The following is a 27720-nucleotide window of genomic DNA, read 5'->3' on the forward strand; positions in this document are numbered from 1 at the left end:
GGAATAGGAGGTTGCTGAATATTCAAATATTCTAGGTAATAGAGGTATACACAGCAATGCATAACACTAAAACACAAGATTAGATAAGAAACATAAAAATGAATGCAGCGTACTTTATCTACCAACAACTGTCGTATTGTTTGCCGCAAACATACTGTATCTGCTATATTCGCATTTACTTTCACTATCCTGTACTTAAGGAAAACGTAACTAAAATTTCCTTATGGTTAAAATGCCCTTTGAGAGTTTTGGATGATAGAGTGCCAGATATGAAAGAGTTTGTTGTATCTTAGATTCTGGACCATACTCAAAAGTACAGTAAATGTTCCCTGCAATCTGCCTCAGTGTTGACATCTTTCTCCTCCTGTAGCCCACACATCTGTAACTAAATTTGTCTAGTTTTATTTAATTTAGTGGGGGACAAAGGAGAGAGGCAAAGATGAAAGGGAATAATAAAATACACGTCTTACAATCTATGGCATCCAGACATACAGCCTTATATACACTCCCTAAATTTTAAGTCACTCTAAGCAAGACTGCCACTAATAATATGCTGACAAATGAACAAATGCCAGATGTAATCCAAATCTTCATTTCCACCACTTTTCAAAGAAAACAATAATCCTCTGTTGAACAATGCAGTCTGATAAATTAAAAATTAATTAATGTGTTCTCACCAGGAGTGGAGTATATTTAAAAATACATTTGATGGGTTTGGTCACACAGATCTCCATTGAAAATGTCACCTGATGGATCAATCATACCATTGAGCCTGCCCCTACTTACTCTCTGGGACATCTCACCACCATGTATTGCTTCTCTCCCCCCAGCAAAGGCACCGAATTTGGGTAGCAGCCCGCAGCAAAAGTAACACAGACACTGAGAGCAGCTCAGCTGTGAGAAGGCTCAGTTAAGATGAACTTGATACTGTTCCCAGGTGCCACAGACCTAATAGATTCCCAGATGAATCCTCCTCACTCTGCATAGAAGTTTTATACACAGCAAGCTCATTAACTATCTGCTTCTTTTATTGATGAACGAGAGATATGCAACGCCACTGTTCCCAACCCTTCAGTAACAATTATTTACACTGAATTTTATTAGTAACCAGTGACTTTATTTAGTTTAAGATGTAAGATTTAAGTGGCTCCAAGTATAGCAGACAGATCAAAGTAAATTACTAAAAAAATTAAAACAAAATATGCCAGCTAAGCTTAACACTCCAAGAAACATGTTTCATGCTATTTCCCATCCTAATTATCCTCTCTCACAAGCTAGACAAAATCCTAGCTTCAGCTTGATCCTTCCCTCCATTCAGTCTTAGATGTTTCCAGCAGTAACTTCAGTGGTAAGCAAAGGATGTCTGGCATGACAACCCACTCTTCCAGTTCCCTGCCTATAAACAGATATTACCAAAGTCAGGGATCCTTTCTGATTTAACCCTTTCACCCTCCCAGGGAAAAGTACCACATCCAAAATGTGTTACAGCAGCTAGGGACCTAGCTACACATCTTGGCAGGACCAACCATATTCTGGGCTTACAGGGAAAAACAACAGTTTACACAGATCACAGTAATGAGAACTGGGCTATTAAGTTCTTTGATTAGTGCTCACAGACTTCATTAGCACAGCTAGATATATAAACAAGTTTATGCTTTTGTACTTTTAAATACAGGAATGATGCACACAAATATAAAACACACATTCAGTGGATTACAAGCTTTTCAATGACGGGTTACATGCCATATTTCCATAAAGCATATTTTAGTTAAACATATTCAAAAACATATGGGGGCACAATATCACAACATTCCTCAATGGGAGACTATTGTGTCACTATGATCAAATTACTGAAAAAATATCCAAATTACTTTAGTTACACCTTTACTGTTTCCAGGTCATTACTAGCTAATTTAATGACACTCTAGGTGTCAGTGTAAACCTTGTCAAACACCTTGTCACTGCTACCCAAACAAAGACAGGCCAGCTCAGAGAACCAAACCATATTTCATAAAATAGTTTGGTAGATTTTTTTTTTTAAAAAAAAAAAAAAAAAAAAAAAAAAAGCCACATTACTTCAATTACTGTAAGAGACCACAGCCAGCTCTAGCAAAGGTGTGGTGCAGCCATCCCCTTCCTCATCTAAATCTTCCAGTGGGACAGTACCCTTCCCAGTTTCTATAAAGGCTCTGGATATGCTGGTGTTGGAGATGGGAGTTGCTCCACAGTCAGGTGGAGTTTGCCTCCTGGCTGGTGGGAACACAGAACTGCCACCATCTTTGTTGCAGCTGCCAACGCCCTCAAGCTTTTAGATGGGCAGCAGAAAACAAAAGGAGATCTGGGGGTGCTGCAGGGCCCGGGGGGGGGCAGCTGGGGCATGCTGTGGGGGTACAGCAGGGATCCAGCGAGAGGGCACAGCACGCAGGTAGTAACTGTTGATTTCAACTCGCATTATTCCAAGAAATGCATAAATTGAAACGGTGTAATTCAGAGGTCTACTGTAATCCTGCAATACAAACTATGGGTCACAAAGAGACTCAGCATGATATGCAGGGAACTGGATCAGACGAGTTCCTTCTTGTCTTATAATTTCCAAAAGGCACTAAACATCTGCAGTGCTCCTGAACAATAGGATTTTTAAGTGCTCAGCATAAGTATGGAGGTGGGAAGAGTCCACTTGTATCCAAGATATTTAAACTTTGGATTTATGCCTCTCTTATCCTAAAATTTATCAGCCTCTTATTTCAGGTTCTTGTCTCATATTCAGGCCTTGTGGTAATATCTGTGCTTACATGGCCCCTCCTGTGTACCTGGTTTCCATATTTTTTTAAACATTTGCTGCTTAAATAAATCTATCATTTAATGCTTGATATGAAGGACAATTAATATTGTTTGTTTAAAACAATACCTCAGAAGCAAGCAGGCAGACAGGACCATGAATACAGAGAAGAGATGCTCAGCCATACACAACAGCTGCAACCATAGGAAGTAAGCTACATCTTATAAGCTCTTCTTTAATTCATTCGCTACCTGGCATTAACAGACTGCAGCTCTAATTATGAGTAGTGCTTTTGGTCACAAGAAGAGATAATATGCAGAACTGGTTCTTGGGATATCGTCCACAGTTCTCCTAATCTTCCAGAATAAAAAACTGCAATAAGAAATGGCATTTTAAGGACAAGAAGTAGATTACCACATCTGAGGAGTTCAAATAGTTTTTCAGTTAATAAACTGAGTACTTGATGGAGTTCTCACAATCAAATTACGGAGATTTTCTTTTGCAGTGATCAGATGTTATGGGGATGCTATAGTGTTATGAGACAAATAACTCCTTACATGTTTGAGAGGGTAAAGGGGAAATGTTAGCATTTTGCCCAGAACTGATTACTCTGTAGAGCGCTGCTTATTATACTAAGGATATGTCTTGACTACTCATCAAATGTGGTTGACAGCAACAGATCTGGGGAAGGGGTGTCAATTTTTATCACGTTTAGCAGAGAGGCAATAAATTGACTGTTAAGAGCTCCATCAATTCTGGTACTCCACCAGAACGAGAAGTGTAATGGAGTCAACAGCAGAGAGTCAGCTGTGTAACTTAGCTTGAGCTAGTACACTAGGCCTAAGATCAGGCTCTTTGATAACAGTATAGAAACAGTGTTAACTTGGTTTGAGAACTCTACATTTAGTAATATCCTACACAGATTAGAAACAGGAAAATTGAAGCATGCATCAATCTTCCAAACAATACAAATTACAATTGAAATAACCAGTTGTGTGTGAATATTGTCACAGAAGTGGCAACAGAACCTCTCAGGCAGCACAAAAAATTGTTATATAAAAATGGGATTCTACTAGCATTCAATAAATATATATCACCTTCTCAAAGGAAGTTTTCCAGCGGCTCCCCTTTCCCCCCAAAGTGACATGCACTTCCCAGTTCTCAGAGTCTCCCTCTTTTTGGAGGTGTGAAGAGTAAAGGTTCAGAGTAGAAGAGGTAGATAGAAAGGCAAGTCACATTCGCAAAAAGACAACTCTCAGACTCAAAAAGGTAATTATCAGTATGTTGTAAATAAGGGATTACACGTTTAAAAATAAAGTCCCCTGGTACGCCAAGACCATTTCTACAACTTTTTAAAAGTATATAAAAAAAGCTATGAGAACCTAGGGAAACATCGAATAAATGCCTTGGGACAGGGACCATACTTTTGCTTAGCAAAATAGGATCCTGACCCATGACTAGGGACTTAAACCCCTATAGTAATAAATTTAAAACAATCCCGGTCCTAACCACACCAGCAGTCCTCACTTGTGATGCTGCAGTGAACTTAGCAATGGAATGCCACTTGTTCACAATAGTGTGAAGGTTTGTGATCCAAGTCTCTACACATCTTACAATTTTAAAGCATAACCACCATACCAGCTCAGACCAATGGTTGATCTAGTCCAGCATCTTTTCCTGAGAGTGGTCAGTAGTAGATTTTGAATTACCTCCTCCTCTTCCCCAGTCAGAGGTTCTTAAAGTTGGAGGTTCAGACACCCAGAGAATAGGGCTGCATTTCTATTTTGGCTAACATTCATTGACTGAACTGCCCCACATCAACTTGTGATTCCTTTCTGAACACAGTTATAACTTCTGGCCTTTACAGGGTGGTAAATTCACAAGTGGAACGTCAGTTGTATTAAAAAGGTAGTTCCTTTTGTTTGTTTTGTCACCTGTAAATTTCATTGTATGTTGTGTAAAGGGGTAAACACAATTTCTGCAGACCCATCAGCATATTATAGATCTTCCTTATGTTCTTCCCACCCAGTTATTTCTTTTTTAATTTGAAAAATCCCAGTCAATTTACTCTCCCTTCATATGGAAGCTGTTTACTCATCTTTGCCCTTCACGTTTTCCAATTCTAACAAATTAGAAGAGGCGCAAACAGAACTTCACGTGGTATTCAAGTGTGAACATATCATGGATTTATATAATGACATTTTTGGTTATGTTCTATCTGCTTCCTAATGGTAAGATGACCACCTGTCCTGTTTTCACTGGGATAGTCCCATATTTTAGGCTTAAAAAAAAACAAACAAACAAAAAAACCTAATAATCCTGCATATTCACTCCCCCAAGTCAGCACAGCTGGAGGTTTTTTTTTAAAAATCAAATCAGGAGTGGGCCAGACAGCACGTACTGACAACCAGACAGAGCAGCTGGAGAGGGAGCCAGGGGCCTGCCATAGGGGTAAGGCAGGATATGTTGGGGTGGGGGGGAGGGTAAGGTAGTGTGTTTTCTCCCTCCCCTAAAATTTTAAGGGAGACCTGGTGCCCTAAGAGTGCTGGGCAGACCCTCCATGGGGTAGCTGTCTCTCCAGCCAGAGAGATGACTGCAGGGAGGCAGCCCAATCCCCACAGCAGGGCAGCCTCCCAAGTAGTTCTACCCCCTGCCCCCGAAGGGCAGCTGCCTCTGCAGCTAGGGAGCTCCCACAGCAGGGGAGCTCTCCTGAAGGGCAGCAGCACCACTGCTGGTACCTCAAGGCACTGGGTAACCACAGAGCTCTCCTGTGGGTGGGGGAGCAGCCCCACTGCCAGCATCGCGAGACATGGGGCAACTGGAGAGGTCCCCCCACGGGGCAGCAGCACCGGTTCTCAGTCTGGGGAGATCCCCCGCAGGCTGTCAGTGCCCAAGGCATCCACTGAGGTCCGCTGTAGCCAGCAGCCCCATCCCCTGTACCTCGAAGTGTATGGCAGCTGGGAGCCACAGCTGCCCCCTCTGCAGTCAGGGAGTGCCCCCTCACAGGCAGCCACAGCTGGAGCCATGGATAATCCCTGCAGCATTCCTGGAGCCTGGCAGCATGAGACAGCCGGTAAACCCTGCCCCGTTTCGCAGGGCAACCACTCCTGCAACTGGGGAGCTCCTGCGTAGGGCAGCAGCCCCGTTACAGTGCTCCATGGCATGGGGCAGCCACAGCTGGGGAGCTGCCCCCCCAGAGTGTCCTGTATTTGGCATAGGTAAATATGATCACCCTACCTAAAGGTTTCTAACATTAGGCTTGTTTTGACTACTGGTGTGCATCAAGCAAACATTTTCAGGCACTATCCACAATTTCCTTCTTGAGAACTTACAAAATGACAGCATCTAAACTAGCTGTTTTCTACTATGCAGTACATTACATTCATCAACACTGACTTTAATCTAGCATGTCATCCAATTCTGATGTGAACACAGCTAATCTAGTGGCTGACCTATGTAACTTTGTTCTCACTGACAATTATTTCCAATCTGGGGACAATTTATACCCACTAGATTAGCGGCACTACTATGGGCACCTGCATGGCTCCACAGTATTCTAACATTTTTACAGTCGACTTAGATCAACAACTCCTTAGCTCTCACCCCCCACTACCCCTCCTTTACTTACGCTACATGGATGACATCTTTTTCATTTGGACCCACAGTAAAGAAACTCTAGAAGAATTCCATAGAGATTCTAACAACCTGCATCCCACCACCAATCTCAGCCTTGACTGTTCCACAGGAGAAATATATTTCCTGGATACCACAGTACAAATCACTGATGGCTGCATGGACACCATCCTCTATCGGTAATCCACTGACTGCTACACTTACTTACATGCCTCCAGCTTCCATTCAGCTCACACCACATGATGCATCGTTTACAGTCAAGCCCTTAGATACCCACCATGAGAAGACAGACACCAAACTGACAGGGCCAGATGAATACCAAGAAACCAGCTACTTCAAAATAGGCCCAAGATGATCAGCAACAGAACACCACTTATCACCTATAGCCCCAACTCAGACCCCTGCAATGCATCATTAAAAATTTACAACCTATTTTGGATCAGGATGCTACACTCCAGAAGGCTCTAGGTGACAGGACTGTCATTTCCTATAGACAACCTGCTAACCTGAGAAAGATTCTCACCAGCAGTCACAGGCTACATCATAGTAATACTAATCTGGGAACTTTTTGCAACAAACCCCGCTGCCAACTTGTCCACTTACTTATTCTTACTTAATATTCTAACCATATTAGTTACAAGATCAAAGGCACATTCTCGCACACTTCCAGCAACATTATATATGCTATTACATGCTAACAATGCCCTGACACTATGTACATTGGACAGACTGGGCAAAACCTTTGCCAAAGAATAAATGGACACAGAGCAGAAGAAACATCAAGAAACTCAAAACACATAAGACGGTCAGTGAACACTTCAAAGGGAGTGGGCCATTCTGTTAAATACCTGAGAACGCGTGTCCTGGAACACAGAGGCTTGTCTACACTACCTTCCTACTTCAAAAGGGAGGATGGTAAGTAGGATGTTGGGAGTTTATTAATGAAGTGACGTGCTGCATATGCAGCATTTCATTAAGCAAATATCCCCACCCCGCTGCAGCAACTCCGAAGTGTTAAACTTCAAAGTGGCAGCCCATGTGTAGCTGCAGCTAACCCATCGGTACTTCAAAGTGCCCAGGCAACTTTGAAGTCCCTTTACTCCTCAAAATTTACTCCTCAAGGAAAATTCTGAGGAATAAAGGGACTTCGCAGTTGCCGCAGGGGTGGGGGTGGGGATTTGCTTATTGAAATGCTGCATATGCACCACAGCACTTCATTAATAAACACCCTACTTACCATCCTCCCTTTGAAGCAGGGAGGTAGTGTAGAAGCAGCCAGAGAGTTTAAACAGATTCAGAGACCTGAGTGAGTACATATTCAAATTCAACACATTAACATGTGGTATGAACAGAGACAACTACCTCACTCATTACACAATGACTCCATCCCTTCCTTTTATACTCATTCTTATCTCAGACAGGACAATTAGCATCCCCCCACCTCTCACCCGCTTCCTTCAATTCTATTTTGTCAGTTTTTATTGTAATTTCTTTTCTTAGTCCTCTGTACTTAAGAATGTCAGTCTGTACTGGAAATAAAATTGATCTGATGAAGTGGGTCTGTCCCACGAAAGCTCATTTTGTTAGTCTTTAAAGAGCTACATTTATGTTGTTTTGTTTTGTTGGTTACCAGCTGAAACTACATTAAAGAACAGAACTCTCAGACAGAAATGAACTTCAGTTGTTGGGGGAGAAAAGTCAACATGGTTTCTGTAGAGGAAAATTATGCTTCACCAATCAAGTGAGGGAGTCAACAAGCATGTGGACAAGGGGGACACAGTGGAATAGTGTACTTGGCTTTCCTGAAAGCCTCTGACAAGGTCCCTCACCAATGGCTCTTAAAGTAAGCGGTCACGGGATAAGAAGGGGCAGGTTCTCTCCTAGACTGATAACTGATTAAAAGACAGGAAACTAAGAGTAGGAATAGATGGTCAGTCTTCAGAAAGGAAAGAGGAGGTAAACAGTGGTGTCCCCCAGCCCACATTCCCTCTAATTTTTAACATCCACGTGCAGAATAAATTTCGTAATGCACACCAAGGCAGGTGAAGACACGTATTACCAAAAGAAACACTGCAGGCTGTGGGAATTTTGCCAATCAGCTGGTTGCATTTGGATCTCTTCTTGGTGGCCAGTCAAGTGCTCAGCTTCCAGAGAATACTGATTCCCCCATAGAACTGTACCGGGACCAATCCTATCCAACATAGTCATAAGCGAACTGGAGAAAGATTAAATAGCGATGTCAGAAAACTTAACAAATCATAGAAAACTGCTCAAGATAGTGAAGTCCAAAGCAGACTGAAGAGCTTCAAAAGGATCTCATAAAATGAGGTGACTGGGCAACAAAATGGCAGACGAATTTTAATGCTGATAAATGCAAAGAAATGCACACTGGAAAACAATCCCAACTATACCATATAATGTAGACTAAACTAGCTAATGCCATTCAGAGTGTGTGATTTTGGAGTCATTGTGGATAGTTCACTGAAAACATCCACTCCCATGAGCAGCAGAAATCAAACAAAAAGTTGGGAATCATTAAGACAGAAAATAAGACAGAATATTTTGTCGTCTCTATATAAATCCATGGTACAGCCACATCTTGAATAGTTCATGCAAATGTGGTTAAAAAAGAGCAACGAAAATGATTAGGAGCGTGGAATGGTGGCTGTCTTATGGGAAGATATCAAGACGTCAGACTTTTCAGCTCAGAAAAGAGACAACTAAGAGGAATGACAGAAATCTATAAAACCCTGACAGATGTAAAAGAATAAAGGAGAGTTATTTACTCCTTCCCATAACACAAAAACTAGGAGTGATCAAATGAAATAACTAAGCAGAAGTTTTTAAAAAAAAGTACTTCACACAACAGTCAACAGACCTAACTCCTTGCCAGAGAATGTTGTGAAGTCGAAGACTACAACAGAGATCAAAAGAGAGCTAGACAGATTCATGGAGGATAAGACCAGGATGGGAAGGAATGGTTTCCTTAGCTTCCACTTGTCAGAATATGGAAATGGACAACAGGAGATGATCACTCATTCTGTCCATTCCCTCTGGTACATGTGGAACTGGTCGCTGTCAGAAGACAGCATACTGGGCTACACGGCCGTACTGGGTCAACTCAAAGGTCCATTCTTATGTTCTTGTTCTATAAAATATCATGACCCAAAAGTTTATTGCAGCTATTTAACCCTTTCTGACTTTTATAAATTTAAGTAAACTCTCACATGCTGCTTGGCAGTGAGGATTAAAGCAGATTAAGTCTACAGATACCAGTGCATTCCTACTGTACCTTTATTACTTGTACTGTGTAGAAATTTCATTTAAAAGGACTAGGCCTTTGTGTGTAAAGCTTGACAGGTTACATTATTTTTCCCTTAAAATTTTAAAGGAAGAGACTGGGGAATAAGAGGGGAGAAAAATAAGGGTGGTTATTCATATGCAGGGACTGAAGTTTTACACTGACCAAGGGTAAGGCGACTTCCAGTATTAAATACAGGATATACATACAAACCAACAAAAACCCAGATATCTCCAGTGCATGAGACTTCAGGTTATCAGGTCTAGAAATAAACAACAAATACTCCCACTAACCACAATTGGGAATCTCAGGTTACCACTTATTCCTAGTGATCACATATTACATCTTAAGTTTCAATTGATTGTAGCAGCCACAGTCTTGTACCAGATTACAATTTGAAAGTCTTGAATCCTACATTGAATATTGTATAGCTCTAAACCTATGCTAGTAGCTCATGAAATACCAGTTGCTAAATGTCAGGCTGTATTTAAAAGTTAAAAAACAAGCCTGAAATAAGATCATTCTGATCCCCTAATATAAGTGTTCATAACAGAATTTTTTTAGTATGTTTAGGTGAATTTTGCAAGATAATACTTTTTACTGGACACTTAATATTTGTTCCTCTGCTTTAATCCCTACCCAACTTTCAGATAATCATATTACAACCAAACAGGGACCATTATAACGAATCAGGGTAGTCGATAAATATGCCACCAGCCAAATCTGACTGCCAGATGCTTTTGAACAAATCTTGAATCCTTTTTCTTTATTTATTTATGATTTTTTCCCTACTCTCTGGAGTTTGGATCTTGACTAAGAAACTTGAACCCTGACAATAAACAAACCCCCGCAATTGACTATCTTGCATCTGAATGTGTAACACGGGGCGCTGATTTCACTCAGTGGCCATGTCTACACTGGCCACTACGAAGTTTACTAATAAAGCACTGAAATATATATTCAGTGCCTCATTAGCATGCGCGGCCACAGCACTTTGAAACTGACGTGGCTCGCCCAGACAGGACTCCTTTTTGAAAGGACCCCGGATACTTCGAAGTCCCTTTATTTCCATCTGCTCATAGGAATAAGGGGACTTCGAAGTAGCCGGGGTCCTTCTGAAAAGGAGCCCCATCTGGACAAGACGCATCAATTTCGAAGTGCCACGGCCGCCCGCATGCTAATGAGGTGCTGAACATGTATTTCAGTGCTTCATGAGTAAACTTCGAAATGGCCATTTCAAAGTTTTTGGCTAGTGCAGACATAGTGAGTTTTGTATTAAGTTTGTAACTTCTAGTTGAGCTGTATCATATTTTAGAAGGATATCAAATCTTGATTTAAAATAATATTTAAAATGACAGGAAATCCACTACTTCAGTAGGCAAGTTGTCCCAACAGTTAATGCCTCTCACTGTTAAATATTTATCCCTTATTTATAGCCAGAATTTTTGCTAGCTTTACCTTCTGTTACTTCACTTCATGCTTTTTCTCCCATACTAAAGGGAAACATGCTATCAAAAAATTCTTTTTCTACATCTAAGTACTCGGTGGACCACAAGAAGGGCAAGAAGTCATGTGATCACGGGCAAACCAAGTAGACCAAATCTTTAAGGAAACAGCAGAAATGTAGCACTTTAAAGACTAACAAAAAGATTTATTCGGTGATGAGCTTTCATGGGACAGACCTACTTCATCCAATCACTCTCATTTCCAATACAGACTGACATTTATAAAAGAACAGAGGACAAGACAAAAAACACTGCAATAAAAACTGACAAGTCAAATACGAATGAAGGAGGGAGGTTGGGGTATGCGTGTCCTACCTCTCATCATTACCAAATAAATTGTTGTGTTAGTCTTTAAAGTGCTATATATTTCTACAGTTTTGTTTTGTTGGAATATAGACTAACACGGCTACCTCTCCGCTTCTTTAAGGCTCATCTACATATGGTGTTATTCCAGAATATCTATTTTGCTTTAAATTTGCATCCAGTCTTCTCCAGAAGGCCTTCCATGAGTAGACAAACTTGTTTCTCACTATAAGGCATATTTTCCAGACCTCAAGTAATCGTTTTGCCTCTTTTGCGACTTGTTTTCCTAGATTCTTTTTGAAGTGTCAGTCCTAGATACAGTATTCCAATAATCAAGCCAATGCACTAGATGAAGGTGATTTGACATTCCTACCCCTATTTAATATTCTCCCACTTACACAGTAAAGAATTACCTTTTGGCCTCTTAGCTATAGCATCATGCTGGTAGCGAACAGCCAACTGATAACTATCACAACCTTTTAAACTTCTTCTCCAGCATTACCATTTTCTAGGCTACAGCCACCACATCAAATGTGATCTACCTTCATTTCTTCTCCGATATACGACATGTTTGTTTCTATTAAAACTTGAAGACACAGATGACACTAGATCAAATATCAAGCAGTTCCTGTACCACATTTCTAAAAAAGATACTTGTAATTTGAGAACAGGATTCCCATTATCCCTGACTTTGAGTGAAAGAGGAACCTGAAACAAAAGTAAAAAGACACCAATATAGAATACTTGTTCTAATTAGTTTAGAAGAACTGATGCAAGGTTAAATACCTGGTGATCTGCCAGAGCTAGAAACACCAAAACAGATTCAAATTATGTCACAGGCAGAATCTTCCAGCACCTAAGGCACCAAATCCTGGACCTTTCTTAAACATTTCAATGAATGTGCTACTGCTCAACTTTTCATTTATGAAATTCATGTCAGAGAAAAGATGATGGCCAACACAAGATTCTAGTTTGTTGTGATTGAGCCTATGTAGGTGACATGAGTCTACTCTATCATATATTTATTTTGGGGGAGAGCAAGAGCTATTTAGTTTAACCAAGACAACTAAGGGGTGAGCTAATTAAGGTTCATAAATACCTTCACAGAGAAGGTACCAGGTAATAAAATGGGGGGGGGAAGCCTAGCGGAAAAACAAACAAACAAATTAGCTAGAAATAAGGCACAGAGTTTAAAAAAAAAAAAAAAAAAAAAAATCACATAACTGTTAACTATTTTAAAAAAAAAAACCAAAAGATATGGTAGATCCTCCATCTGTAGAGCTTTTCGAACAGATTTTATGGAAGATGCCCTATTGAGTCCTGTAACTTGAATACAATAATTGGGAGAAATCTGATAGTCCATCTCATCAGACACATATATTATAGGCCAATGGCCTCTCTGGTCTTAATTTTTTTTTTCTTAAATCATCTCCTGCTCCCCCTCCCACAACCCCACTTCCACCTCTCAAATGTAGCCAGAGGGCTTATGCACTGCTAAAAAAAAAATTTTTTTTTTTAAATCACGACATAGAAGTTTGTGAATATACTTCATGGTATCTGCTAGCACACAGCACAGCATAGATTAAAAAATGTTTAAAATTACATACAGGAAACAGTTTGAATATAAAAGCATTTGTATTATAAACAAAAGCTCTTCTGGAAGAGGCATGGCCAGAGCTAGGAAGCAATTACTGAATTTGCTGCACCCCATGCAAAGTGCAACAACATGCAAGAGATAATTAACCTCCACCATAGTCATTCTCCCTAAGGCAATTTTAAAATAGGGATCTTTAATCTATTTAAAAAGCCAGATGAATGGAAGACTTGCTTATTTCTCCTACCTTTTAAAAGTTGTGCCTAGCCCTCTATCAGCTCAAGATTTTTCTTGCTGTTAAGTAAAGCTGCATCACTGTGGACTTGTTCAGATTCCACATGAATGACAACTGGAATTCCAAAAGTGAAGTCTGCGCTGCTGCCGTTGTACAATAATCTCCAGCTCGACATACTCACAGTCCCTTCCCAACTCCCCCACGGTATCTTAAGGCACTCATGAACAAATTATACCCGGGATTCTACATCACTGAAGGTAGCTGCTCTTTCACAATATTGTCTATAGACGGCTGAGTGCCTTTTTTCAATTCTAGAGTGTAAATAGAAAGCAGTTTCCTGAATTACTATGGTGCCTTGGACAAATTCCGTAACAAGCACAATGGGATCTTCAATGAACCAAAAGTGATTTTACTTTCATCTGAAGACTTGGCTACACCAAATGGCATTGATTTAAACAAGTTTGTTTAAACTGGTGCAAACCCAAGTGAAACACGTTCTCATTGTAGCCCAGTGGACAGAATGCTAGAATGGCTCTCAAAAGACTTGGGTTTTATATTTGTCTGTGGTTTGATGGATAAGCTTGGGTTAATCACTTCAACTCTATATCTCAATTCCCCCTGCATAAAATAAGGATAATGGTATGATCTTTGTAAAGATCTATCATCTGATTATTTTAAAACTGGATGTATCAGTTTAAAGAGTTTATAAACAAGCCAAGTCAAAAAAAAAAACACAAAACAAAACAAGTCTGATTTAAGTAGAGACATGGATGCAACAGTTTAGGTACATCTATTTAACTAAAGGCATGTTTGGTGCATTTATTACTAATAACTGGTTCAGCTTTGTGGATAGCCCAGGCTTTATAAGGGGGCACTGAGTTTATTAAAAAAAAAGTTAGACATTTTCTACCAAAACTTTAAAATGCTGTCCTTCTCTATGCTAGACGTTAGTGATGGTTTACAGATGTGAGGGCTGGTCATGATAAGCTAAAACCCCCGTTTAAAAGTGGTTATTACTGGTCTAGCTTAATTCAGTTTACCTAATTAAAAATCATCTGATCTTATGGCTTTACATACTTGAGGGATAAGGACAGATTTCACTCAGAACTAGTTAGAAACCAGTTTCATTAACATGGTACAGTTTCCCTGTGTAATGCCACCTTTAGTGTCATTATAGGTCTTCTAGCCAATTACTTTTCTATCTGAAGTCTTACAAGTGACAAGTACAAGGTAGTATAACAGCAGGCACAGGCAGCAAATACCTAGGTAAGTATACGTACACACAGTATTATGTAAAATCTATGAAACTTAAATGACTTGTTCAAGTCAAGTATTCAAATGTTACAAAAATGCCAGATTTACAGGTTCCCGCACAGTATTAACCCTGCCTCATATGTATTGAGAAAGGTGGAGGTCCTGTGGAAAAGTAATTTAGTTATAATTCAAGCGACCAACTTAAAGTTGCATAGGAAACCACAGACCTTGCACTTAACTTTTGGGCAATTTCACTCTGCAATCTGAATAACTAAATTAACAGGGTCATCCCGTCCCCCCTCACCGTGAAGACAAGAACTGTTATACAACACTAACAAATCCTCCAATCACCACCACCAGGGTTTCAGCACAGCAACATAGCCTTTTTCCACTTAAGCTGCAGAATGCCCATGCTAGCTGGCACAAGGAGAGGTCTGCTAACCCAGGAAACAGGGGCTAAGAAAGATGGTTCACTGGAGAGCCATAAGTTGGTCCAGGTGGGTGATTAAGGAAGAAATCAGGTGAAGCTCTACCTCCCATTTAAGTGGTACCTTCATTACTGCAGTGCATGTTGAGTGCATTTTACTTGATGGAGTTGGGCACAGCTAGACTGATAATGTCCTGCTACGTGTAGAGTCCTTGGATAGGAAGGGAAGAGAAGACTGGGAAGATGGGGTCACGTGCCAGGACTCTGGAAATGTTAATGCATGCACAGGTGGTCTGGGGCATCCTGCTTCTCCTCCTTCCCATTGCTTTGGCAAATCTAGGCATAACGAGTGGCGGTGGTGGTGCTGCTGCTGCTGCTTTGGAGCTGGCTCTTTAGAAAAGAGCATGTCAAAAGTTATGCTGAAGAATCACTGGAATTTGTCATGTTTCTAACCTAAGGGTTTTCTACATGTTTACTTTCCTGCTGCAAGCAAAGAAAGTACTAGCATCTCAAAGTCACAAGAATGTCTACAAATGTGTGCTACTTGACTGCTTTCTGTTTTGATAGTGTATAGACTAGCACGGCTTCCTCTCTGTTACTATACAAATATGAAGAATGTCATCTTAAAGAGATAAAATGTTTCCAAATTATGGATCCACCTACATGTTTGTTTACAGAAAACTAGACTAGAACAAAAAATTCAGTATATTTTTTTCCTCCTTTCTGGAGCTGACAGATTTGTGGTCCCAGGCCATGATCCTATAAAGAATACTGAATCCTGAAGAACAAACAGCAAAGTACAGGATGCTATCCCAGCCCTAAATTCAAATAGACTAACAGACTATCAAAGCCTCTGGCTCATCTTATATTTTATAACATTTAATATTAGTTATCCATGCATGCAATAATCTCATCTGCAATTCCCTACTGTTAATAATATGAAAAATCCAGAGAGGCTTAAAACTTCATTTACATGGTAAGAGAAACTGACAGTGTTGAGGGTGAATACAAAGACAACTTAATTAAACAGGATTTCTGAAGACATTCTGTAACAGCTAAAAAGCAGCTCTGTTGAAAAAAGGAGTAACTCCATGACAACTTATGCTGATTTCTTCATACTGCTTCATAACAATACAATTTAACAAACAGATCAGAAAGAATGAAGATAAAGAGACATATTATATGTTTTCCCTCAAACAGAGTGCATTTACCAGATAAAGGGTTCTAACAAGAGAGAGACCCAGAAGCTCTATATTCATTTTAGCTAAGAGGTAGCTTTACAACAACATCCCAAAAAGCCTCCCTGCAGAATAAATAAATAAATAAATTAAAAAAAAAATTACAATTTATTCTAGAGCTGCCTTAAATTCTCAAATTAAAAAATATTAGCAAACCAACATTCCACTAAATAGCTAGCCAACTGAAAAGGAGAGGAGAGAGGGGAAAAACTCAGGCCTGGTCTACACACTTATAATCACTCAGGGACAGAAAAAACTTCACATGAAGTGCCACAGTGAAAGGAACTAAATCCCTGGTGTGGACACAAGCTAGCTTGACAGAATTCTGCTGTTGACCTAGTTACTGACTTTTGGAAGGGTGGATTAACTACATTAATGGGGGAGGGGGGGGGGGGGAGGGAGAGAGGAGGGGAAGCATGTCTCAGTTTAAGCTATATCTACATTACGTCACTACAGCACCAGTATTGTAACTGTGCAGCTGTAATGAAATACGCTTCTGGCCAATAGCAGAAAGCTACCTTAATACTACTGACAAAAACTGCAACCCTGACAAAGTTACACAGGTACTGTATAAGCTGTAACATGGACTGCTACAACTTTTTGCCTTCCAAACTAAAATACGCTATACCAACATAGCTGCATCCACACTGCCAAAGAACTGCTGCTTAACTATACTTGTACACAAGATACCAAAATGTTCCAGTTTAGAAAAGGACTGAACATTTTACTTTATAAATACTGGGCAGCTTAAGACCAAGAACAAGCACAGAGCTTTGATTTTTCTTCAATTGTGCACATATGGCCTTGCACCTTAGGCAAGTTAGCTTTGGAATCAGATCTTAAATGCTTCTGTTGTGTGAGGTTTGTTTTGTTTTGTTTTTTAAAAACAAAAGATGCACCATCCAGGCTATCTCTACACTTGCGGACATGGTAATCAGGACGATGGGAGATTACTAATGAAGTGTTGCGAAGCATACACACAGCACTTCATTAGGCAAATTCTCCCCCGCGGCAACTTCGCAGCCTCAAACTTCAAAGTGCCAGCATGCCATGTAGCCACAGGCACGCCAAAGTAGCACAGGCTGCCTCTACCTCCTCAAAATTTAACTGTACGGAGAACTGCAGGGAGGCTTTTTGGGATGCTGTAAAATTTTGTGGAGTAAAGCCTCTTTGAAGTAGCGCAGACACTTTGAAGTGCCTGCAGCTACATGGCATGTTGGCACTTTGAATAGTGACACTTCGAAATTGCTGTGGGGGAAAATTTGCCTAACAAAGTGCTGCATATGCATCACAGCACGTCATTAGTAATCTCCCATCATCCTGATTACCATGCCTCCTTCAAAGAAAGGGGCAAGTGTAGACATAGCCTCAAAGTTTCATCTCACTACTCACATTTAAATGCAGCACCTCTTTTGGGGAATTGTCCTGAGTATAGTTATTTTTTAATGAGGTGTTCAAACCTGCTTTTTTCTACAGCAGCTACATATGTATTTAAATCTGACCCTCAAAGCATTTAAGGAATTCTAATGCTACTTTACAGAATTTAAGAAAAAATCTGAAAGTTTGTTGCGATAAAGCTAATGTTCTTGTTTAGAAACGCTAACTTAGTGAGGAGGGCTTTAAACTAGGTTCAATGGAGACAAGTGACCAAAGCCCACAGGTAAATGAAAAACCTGGAGACCTGGGAGTTGGCTTGGAAATGGGAGGGATCATGGGATATAATAGAGGAAAAGAAAATGGACTAGGCAGAACTGGGGGGCAAAAGCAAATCAGAATCTTAGATGCCTATATAGAAATGCAAGAAGCATGGGTAATAAGCAGGCAGAACTATGATGTAATTGGTATCACAGATACTTGGAGGGATAATACATGATTGGAACATTGGTACAGAAGGGTACAACTTACTCAGGAAGGATAAGCATAGTAAACAGGGAGGAGGTGTTGTCTTAGATACCAAAAATGTGCACACCTGGACTGAGGGGAGATGGATGTGAGAGACAGGCATGTTGAGAGTCTCTTGGTTAAGTTATAAGGGGTAAAAAACAAGGATGATCTTGTGACAGGGGCCTACTACCGACCACCTAGCTGGGTAGAAGAGGTGGATGTAACTCTCCAAAAAATTAACAAAATTATCCAAAACACATGACTTGGTGGTGATGAGGGAATTCAACTATCCAGACATATGTTGGGAAACTAAACACAGTGAGGCACAGAATACCCAGCAAGTTTGTGGACTGCATGGATGACAATCTTTTATTTCAGAAGGTGGAAAAAAGCTACTGGGAGGAAGCAGTTCCAGATTTGATTTTAACGAATAGGGAGGAACTCGTTGAGAATTTAAAAGCGGAAGGTAGCTTTGGAGAAAGTGACCATGACATTACAGAGTTCATAATTCCAAGCAATAGTGAAAGGGAGAACAGCAAGACAGACAAAATGGATTTCAGGAAAGCAAATTTTGGTGAATTCAGAAAGCTCGTAGGTAAGGACCCATGGGAAGCAAGGTTAAAAGAACAACTGAGGAGAGTTGGCAGGTTTTCAAGGGGACATTAAGGGCCCAAAAGCAAACTATAGTCTTCCCCTGCCTTACGAGGGTAATTTGTTCCTGAAAAAAACCCTTAGGGTGAATTCTCATAAGTCAAAAATTTAATTACCATTAATTTCAATGGGAAAAAATTGTATGAGTTCCTAAGCCCCAAAATGTACACCCATTTATGCTAAACCACCACCAAATTTCATTAAATCCGGTGCAAGGGGACAGGCAGGGCAGAGCAGGGCACGGGGAGGCAGCCTGGCCTGAGCGTGGCTTAGGTTAAGTGGGGAGGGGGCGCTACCAGGAACTGGCCGCATAGAGAGCTAGTCAGGCACAGGGGGCCCCTGGCTGGTAAGGGGAGATGCCTCTATTGGGCAGGGCTGCATGGCAGAGAGGCCCCTCCGGCAGGCAAGCCAGGTGCTAAAAATGGGAGGGAGCGCTACAGATGGTGAGTGGCACCTGAGGCACAGCTGCACAGGGCGGGCGGCAGTGGACCCTAGCCTCCCCGAGGGTTAGCAGCATCAGCGGGGCTTGGATGGGCTGTGCACCCAGCATCCACGTCTCGCAGAGCGGCGTGATCTACTGCCGGGACTCAGATGAGTCTACCTCCCCACACCAGACTGCCGCCTTCTCACAGGGCGTCACTGCCGCCCTGCACGGCCTCTTCATCAAGACCAACACAGATGACTCCATCCCCTCCGTGCTTGCCTACCAGTGCCACCAGCCTCCAAATCGGTACTTGTAAATGCAAAGAAATGCCTTGTAAGCTGAAGCAGGGGTATTAAACGAAACTCCTTGTAAAGTCAAATTCTCGTAACTTGAATGGGTGTATCTCGGGGTATGACTGTATCCTGCTGCACAGGAAAGCTAAGAAGTATGGTAAAAGACTGCCTTGGCTTAGCCAGGACATCTTTCATGATCCCAAAGTCAAAAAGGAGTCATATAAAAAGCGGAAAATAGGAGAAATTGCAAGACATGTATATAAGCAAACAAGGCATGTATGCAGGAGCAGGATTAGAAAGGCCAAGATACAGAACGAGTTCAAATTTTCTAGAGACAAAAGATAACAAGACATTCTATAAATATATTAGAAGCAAGCAGAAGACCAAGGTCAGGGTAGGCCCCCTACTCAGTGAGGAGGGAGAAACAATACCAGGAAACTTGGAAATGGCAGAGGTGCCTAATGACTTCTTTGTTTTGGGCTTCACCAAGAAGGCCAATGAAGAAATGCCTAACAATGCATACTAGTGGGAAGGGGGTAGGTTTAGAGGATAAAAACATAAAGAACAAAGTTAAAAATTACTTAGAAAAATTAGATATCAAGTAACCAGGCTTGATTAAATGCATCCTAGAATACTTAAGGAGCTGGCAGAGGAGGTTTCTGAGATTTTTAGCTATCATCTTTGGAAAGTCCTAGAAGCTGGGGAGAGACTCCAGAAGACTGGAAAAAGGCAAACAGTGCCTATCTATATATTAAAAACACCCCACGAACAACCCAGGAAACTACAGACCACTCAGTTTAACTTCTGTGCTGGAAAGGATAATGGAGCAAATAATTAAGGAATTCATCCGCAAACATCTGGATGAAAATAAGATGATAGGTAACAGCCATCATGGATTTGCAAAGAACAAATCATGCCAGAACAATCAGACCAATTGGATAGGTTTTTTTTGACAGGATAACAAGTCTTGTGGATAAGGGAGAGGCGGTGGATGTGGTATACCTACACTTTAGTAAGTCATGTGACATGGTCTTGGATGATCTTCTTAGCAATAAACTAAGCAAATATAACTTAGATGGGGCCGCTATAAGGTGGGTGCATAACTGGCTGAATAACCGTTCTCAGAGTAGTTATTAACGGTTTGCAATCACAGTGGAAGGGCATAATAAGTGAGGTTCCACAGGGATCTCTTTTGGGACCAGTTCTATTTAATACCTTCATCAATAATTTAGATATTGGCATAAAGAGTATGCTTATTAAGTTTGCAGATGATACCAAGCTGGGAGGGATTGCAACTGCTTTGAAGGATAGGCTCATAATTCAGACTGATCTGGACAAACTGGAGAAATGCTCTGAGGTAAACAAAATGAAGTTTAACAAGGACAAGTGCGAAGTACTCCACTTAGGAAGAACCTATCAGCTTCACACACATAGAACGGGAAGTGACTTTCTAGGAAGGAGTACTGTGGAAAGGAAACTAGGGGTCATAATGGACAACAAGCTAAATGTGAGTCAGTTTGATACTGATGGAGAGTCAGCACCAAAAAAGCAAACATGATTCTGGGATGCATTAACAGGAGTGTTGAGAGCAATACATGAGAAGTCATTCTTTCACTCTACTTGGTGCTCATTGGGCCTCAAAAAGTATTGTGTCCACTTCTGGGTGCCACATTTTAAGAAATATGTGGAGAAATTGTAAAAGGTCCAGAGAAGAGCAGCAGGAATGATTACAGGTCTAGAGAACATGAGCTGTGAGGGAAGACTAAAGAACTGGGCTTGTTTAGTTTAGGAAAGAGAAGACGTAGAGGGGACATGATAGCTGTTTTCAAGTACCTCAGAGGCTTAAAAAGAGGAGGAAGAAAAACTGTTCTCCTTAGACTCCGAGGATAAAACAAAGGAGGTTTATATTAGACATTAGGAAAAACTCACTCATTATCACGGTGGTTAAACAGTGGAATAGGGAGGTTGTGGAATATCCATCACTGGAGATATTTAAGAGCAGGTTAGACACCTATCACGGATGATCTAGATCAGGCGTGTCCAACCTGCGGCCCGGGACAGCTAGTCATGCAGCCCCACAAGATCGTAAACTTTTACAATTATGTGATTTATATACATTAGCTATATTATATATTTTATATGCGGCCCAAGACAATTCCTCTTCACTCAATGCGGCCCAGGGCAAGCCAAAAGGTTGGACACCCATGATCTAGATGGTGTTTGGTCCAGCCAGAAGGGTATGGAGCTGGACTTTGACCTCTTGAAGTCCCTTCCAATTCTAGTGTTCTATGATAGCATTGAAGATTGGGGTTGACTTTCCTAGCCTGAGGATGGGTGATGTTAAGTCCAGAATGTATGAGGGTTTGAGTCTTAAAAGGCTGGCTTTTTCCAGTGTCAATTACTGAAGTTAAAACAGGTTCTAAGGAAACAAAAGCTAGGCAGTCCAAAAATCCATTCAATAAAATAATCCCTCTTAGCTCATAGCTTTGGCACCAGTTCTCTAGCTGTCAATTTGTGATCTAGCTTAACTAGGATATCAAATTATATTCAGTAAAAATTTTGGCTTCAAGCTGATACTGAGAAAACAGACATAAGAGGCTAACTTCTCTCTCACCCCTCCTTATGCAAGCAAATTTTAAAAAAAGCAGAAGTTTGTTGAAAGAACTTAAAAACACTTTGCTGTAACTAATTTTCACTACTGTTTCAGTATTAGCTACAATATCTATCCACTTCAGTTAGTTACCCATTTCCAACCACTAATACAATAAAGATGTGTTTTATTTGAGAACAGGATGTTTTCTAGGTTTCTGGCTGCATAATTTTGTATAGTAAGGATAAATATAAATTGGTAGTTTTCGAACTTTTAGAGATGGAACTTTAAAAACTAGCAACTTATTATCTTAATAAGATTTGCACTTGCCATCATGGGAATTGCCTTTGGTTAAAGCATGTGACAATTTTCTTAGCAATGACCTTCCAATTTCTAAGCAGCATGAGAAACTGGGGGCTAAAACAAGCCAACCATGAAAACATTTGAAATGTTCTGTATCTGCTGTTATTATGTAACTAAAACTTTCTGCTGCAAAGACCTTTACCTCTCAACACAATTACTACCATACCTAAAAATCTTGTCTCATTAGACAAATGAAATGTAATACTAGATAACTGGATTAACATTTTAAGCCCTCTGTCTCAAAATTTTTGTTTTAAAGATTAGGTAAAACATCTGGGAAAAGGGGATACTTTAGATGGTATTTTTGGTTTCATGTTTTTAATATTTTTCTGAAGCATTTTCTACTCATCTGAATATTCCCATTGTACTACTAATGTAGTATTTACCATATTGGTGCTTGTTTGGGGGAGAAGGGTCAGGGCAGGAATACGAGATAAGGGGGAAAATAAAACGTGTCTTTTTGTAACACAATGCTGAAGTAAAAGATTACTCTCATGGCAATGTATGAAATGCCAGGATACCTCTTTTAAATATAAACTTTAAACAAACACAAAACCTTAAGTAAATTGTATATAGCAAGCATCTATGGGAGCCTAATCACTGTAGATTATTGGAAAGGAAGCTTCTTTTTGTTTTAAAAAACCCTATTGAACTATACCCTCTTTTCTAGAATCTAAGGAAGTGGACATTTGAACCACTAACTGCATTCACACATTACAGAATATACATAACAGGTACAGACCTATTGTACACAATCAAATATTATATGATGCACATTAACAAAGCAGTCCACTAATCTGATTTAACTGCCATCACCCATGATTCCATATATTGAACACCATTCTAAAAAAAAGAGGAAAAATGGCTACAAAAAAACCCCACAAGCCACACACACTACCAAACCAACTGAAGTGATTTAAGAAGCCTAAGACATCAGGTGAGATGTTACAAAGTTCTGACCTAATTTTAGATAGCTTTATTTGGTTGAAACATTTTCCATTGGCAAGTGAATATTTTTTAAATCAGGAGAAAGAAAAAAAAAAAGTCATAACTCAAATTCAGTTTGCGTATCTGGCTAACTATTGTGTTAGCTCACACTTAGGGTTTTTTTTTTTTTTTGCAAATAAGGCTTGAATAACAAGTATCAACACATTTTCATATCAGTAAAACCTTTCTTTGGCTCCAAACCTGTGACAGTGACTATCAACCTTGCCTCAGCTAGAAGGAAGAACGCTAATCATACCTGTATAGTTTTCCACCCCAAAAGACTCATTTTCTACTAAGCCTAGAACAGAAATAAAACAAGGACAAAATTTATCTGGTAATATATTGCTTTTAATTAAAATACAAATTGACAGGACACATTATAAGCATAACAAAACTGTTGCTTTACTTTAAAATGTAATGCAATTGGAAATAAGCTACTATACCTCATATCAAAGATGGAGATCTGTATTCAAAACAGGTCTTAGTTACTGTTGGTTGGTTAATACAGTACAAAACATTCTTAGTGGACAAATGTTAGTCTCACAACTCATTTTTGAGTCATCTTGTCTCAAAGGAAACATTTATTACATTTCATACTTTGATCAATAGTTATCAGCAATTGACGTGTTACATAAATGTTAAGTATTAATATAAATCCTCTAACTCTGAAATACAACTTAAGACTTAGGAGCACAAACAGAACAAAACACAGATTGGTATTTCCTAATCCATCCAGAAAATACAACATGATTTGTAAAATTCTACACTATACCTGAAAACCAAGGAATGAATGAATTCCTTTGGTTTAGACAAATGTAACAAAACTTCACTTTTACAATCTATAGGAATGCAAGACAGAGTTTAAATACTGTCCCAACCCAACCACTTTAAAAACAGTGGTATCAACTTGAAATGTAATACGTTTTAAAAAAAATTAGAGTAAAGTGACATTTGCCAGAACTTGTGGGTTTTTAGGTCACATTTTAAAATACACACAGTCTCTTTTCTACTATACAAAACTCCAATAAAAAACAGGGAATAGCTCACTATGCTAGGAAAACAAAAGTGACAAAAGCTACCATGTGCACAAACGTTAAAAAAAAAAAGAGAGAGACTCCCTTCCCACAGTGCAGGTATAGTATTGCTACATAGTATCAATGACAGGTGAAATGTTTTCCAACAACTTTTACAACCATTTATACGAGCTTTCAAGTCACTGTCGTCAAATTTATAAATCTTTAATAAAAACAGCAAAAAGCAGATAATAATTTGCATTTACAAACTGATTTTTAATATCTTTAACAAATTTATAGAAAGATAGCTGTGTGAGTTGTGATATTTGATTTGTGGACAAGCTATTCCCCATTCACGACGTGCTTCAAAGCATTTCTGATTACATATCACATACAAGTATTGAAATTACCTAACTAAAGTTTAACTTATTTGTACATAAAACGTAGATTACTGTTACTGAAAACCCTTCTTATAAACAAAGTTTCCATTAGCACAGAGCAGTCATGTCGAAAACCTCACTACCTTGCAATATTATGTTTATTTCCCTCCCGCCCTGCAGTGAGCCTCGAGTTTCCAGTAAAGTAATTTATATCAAGTTTATAATTAAGAAGTGGCATATAGTACATATGCCATTCCCCCCCTGTGACTGAACAGTCCGCGGACAGAGGAATAAGCCTGGCTACAACCTTCACTGTAGGTCCACGGTACTGGATCACCCTCCTGAGCCCAAAAGGTACAGTCAAGACACACAGAATTCCCAGGTGGACTACTCTGCCATTATAGCCGTGCCCCGGCACGTGCAGGAGACCAAAACCACCACGTGCACAGCCACAGCTTCCTCACAACACCCACCGCCTATGCCGCACTCCCCCACTACAGCATGTAACAAGGCAACGCCCCCGTGTGGCAGCAGGAGAGCGCTACAGCCTCCCTAGGTGCCGGTTCGCGCTGCCGCACAAGGCCCAGCCCAAGAAACAGAGACAACAAAATGGCGGCAGCCCGCTGCGTCACGTGACACCCTTTGTGCCTTTCGGGGTCTAAGCTAGACCCTGCCAGTCGCCGCGGCAGGCGGGTACGGGGCGGCGGGGTCCACGGGGAAGACTTGGGAGGGAAGGAGGGAGGTGATTTGGGCTGTGCACCCTCCCTCTTCGGTCCCCCCCTCCCCGCGGGCGGGGAGAGCGGGGAGAAGATGGCGGCCATTTTGTGCTTGCGCAGAGGCGAAGGTGGGGGCCCCGGGTCGGGTGCGGGGGGATGGAGGGACCCGGCCGGGGGGGGTCTCACGTACCGACTCCTCTTCCTTTTCCATGCCCGTGGGCATCTGCGGCACGGCCCGGTTGATAGAGGCATATTCGGCCAAGTCGGGCAGGTCCTCGCAGCGGAAGACGGGCAGCGGTTTGGACGCGTCCAGCGCCCGGGCCCGGAACGACAGTTTGCTCATGTTAGGCAGCGATGGCGGCTCCGACTGGGGAGGGGGGGGCGGCAGTGAGAGCGCTCCGAGCTGACAGCCGGACCCCGCCGAGCGCTCTCATGGAGGAACCGGGGCTCCCCCAGCGGGGCGGGGCGCACTCCGACGCGGGGCCCGGCGGCGCCGGCTGGCGCGGCTGGGCTGGGCGCTGGCTTCTCTTCTCTGCCGCTCCGGCTCCGCTCAATACGCCAAGGCCAACATGGCGGACATTAAACCTCGACTGGCCGCCTCTTTCAGCCAACCCCAACGCCACAGCCATTCCCACACTGCATCGCGCAGGGGCGCGGGCACAACGCCGCCAGGGGCAGGAGCGCGCGGCGCGACCACAGGGCGCGCGGCCACGAGAGAGCGGGAAAGATCAAACAGGCGGAGACTGGTGCTGAGTCAGGCTGTCAGAGTCCCAATCCAGAGCGGGACTGGCCCGATCCGCCCCCCAGGGTGAGACGGGGGTACAAATTCACCCGGGCGCGAGTGCAGACGCTTCCGTGGTGTGGGGTAGGAGGCTAGCCCCAGATCAGCTCGCTGAGGGGCAGGCAGGGGTCTAGGGGGCCTCAGGACTGGGGTAAGGAACACGCAAGACACTTCACTCCCGGCGGTGGGTGGGGGAACTACCTGTTAGGGACCTGTTATAAAGACAAAGCAGCACGGACCACCGGCCGAGCGCAGGGGGAAGCATAGAGCAGCCTGAAGCGGTGGCTTCTTCTAAGGGCAGTTTACCCCCTCCCCGCGAGACCTAGCGGTGTTGAGGGCCTTCGCAGCCCGCCGCGGGGGTTTGTGACATCAGAGTCCATAGAACTGAAACTGCAGCCCCCAAGGACGAGAGTGGCATCGGGGCTGTTTAAAGCCTCGTTTTCTGTTTACTGGTGTTAACAACGCCGCTAGGATTCCAACTCTCCCAAGTCTGTGCTGTAAAAATTCAAAACTTCGTGATGAGTAGGATGAGAGTACAACGAGAAGTCCCGGGGCACCTTATAGACTAACATTTTGGAGCATAAGCTTTCATGGGCGAAGACCCCCTTGGTCAGATGCATCTGATGAAGCGGGTCTTTGCCCAGGAAAGCTTATGCCACAAAATATCTGTTAGTCTGTAAGGTGCCTCAAGACTTCTTGTTGTTCAGGAAGATACAGACAAACACAACTACCCATCTGAGTGTAAGTACTGTATACCTGAGCCCAAAAGGCTAAACTGACAATCCACATTTGAGTCATGCAAGATGCCACCAACAAAATCAGGGAAGACAAAAGTTAACATTCCTTGTATTTCTAAGTTAAACAATTTTCTGACAAGAAAAGCATAAAATAATCTTACAGCAGTATTAAGCACAATTAAATCCACAGTATTAGGATACACCTTGATGCTTTTGAAGGACTAATTTCACAATACTGAAAACAATTGGGTGAGGTGGTGTGGAGATGTGTGCGTGTGCACATGTACTTTTTTATTTAAAAAACAAAAACAAAACAAAACAGGAGCCTATACTTGCCTGGCTCCCTGCCCACCCCAACCAATGCCATGGCTGGGTCTGCCAAGGTGCCCATACTCAGTACTGGTAACTGCTGGAACAAAAATAGTGAGAGAGAGAGAGAGAGAGTGTGTGTATATGTGTGAGAGAGAGAGGAGAGGAGAAAGTTGACAGTTACCACTGTAAATCAAACTAGCAATTAGAAAAATTTAAAAGGGAAGCAAAGGAACACGAAGAAAATCTATGGCCCAGCAGTATTAAGGCAATAAGGAGTTTTTAAAGTATAGAAATAAAGAGATACCTAACATTGGTATTGG

At 41.4% G+C, this 27720-nt stretch overlaps 1 protein-coding gene across 5 annotated transcripts in view; it reads right to left on the reverse strand.

The window, feature by feature from the left end:
* Positions 1 to 27720, reverse strand: part of EPC1 (enhancer of polycomb 1) — a 108968-nt gene that overhangs the window by 57336 nt on the left and 23912 nt on the right. For 3 of the 5 annotated variants that reach the window (XR_012644072.1, XM_074984968.1, XM_074984967.1), the window contains exon 1: positions 25761 to 26220. The exons of the other annotated variants lie outside the window; for them this stretch is intronic. Coding sequence is in view for 2 of the 3 variants with exons in the window: in XM_074984968.1 (XP_074841069.1) it covers positions 25761 to 25913 (153 nt within the window). In the remaining variant the exon portion in view is untranslated. Of the gene's footprint in view, positions 1 to 25760; positions 26221 to 27720 lie in introns of those variants that run through there. 5 annotated transcript variants of the gene reach the window in all.

The sequence above is a fragment of the Carettochelys insculpta genome, chromosome 2, assembly GCF_033958435.1.
Source record: "Carettochelys insculpta isolate YL-2023 chromosome 2, ASM3395843v1, whole genome shotgun sequence".
In the NCBI taxonomy this organism is placed as follows: Eukaryota; Metazoa; Chordata; order Testudines; family Carettochelyidae; genus Carettochelys; species Carettochelys insculpta.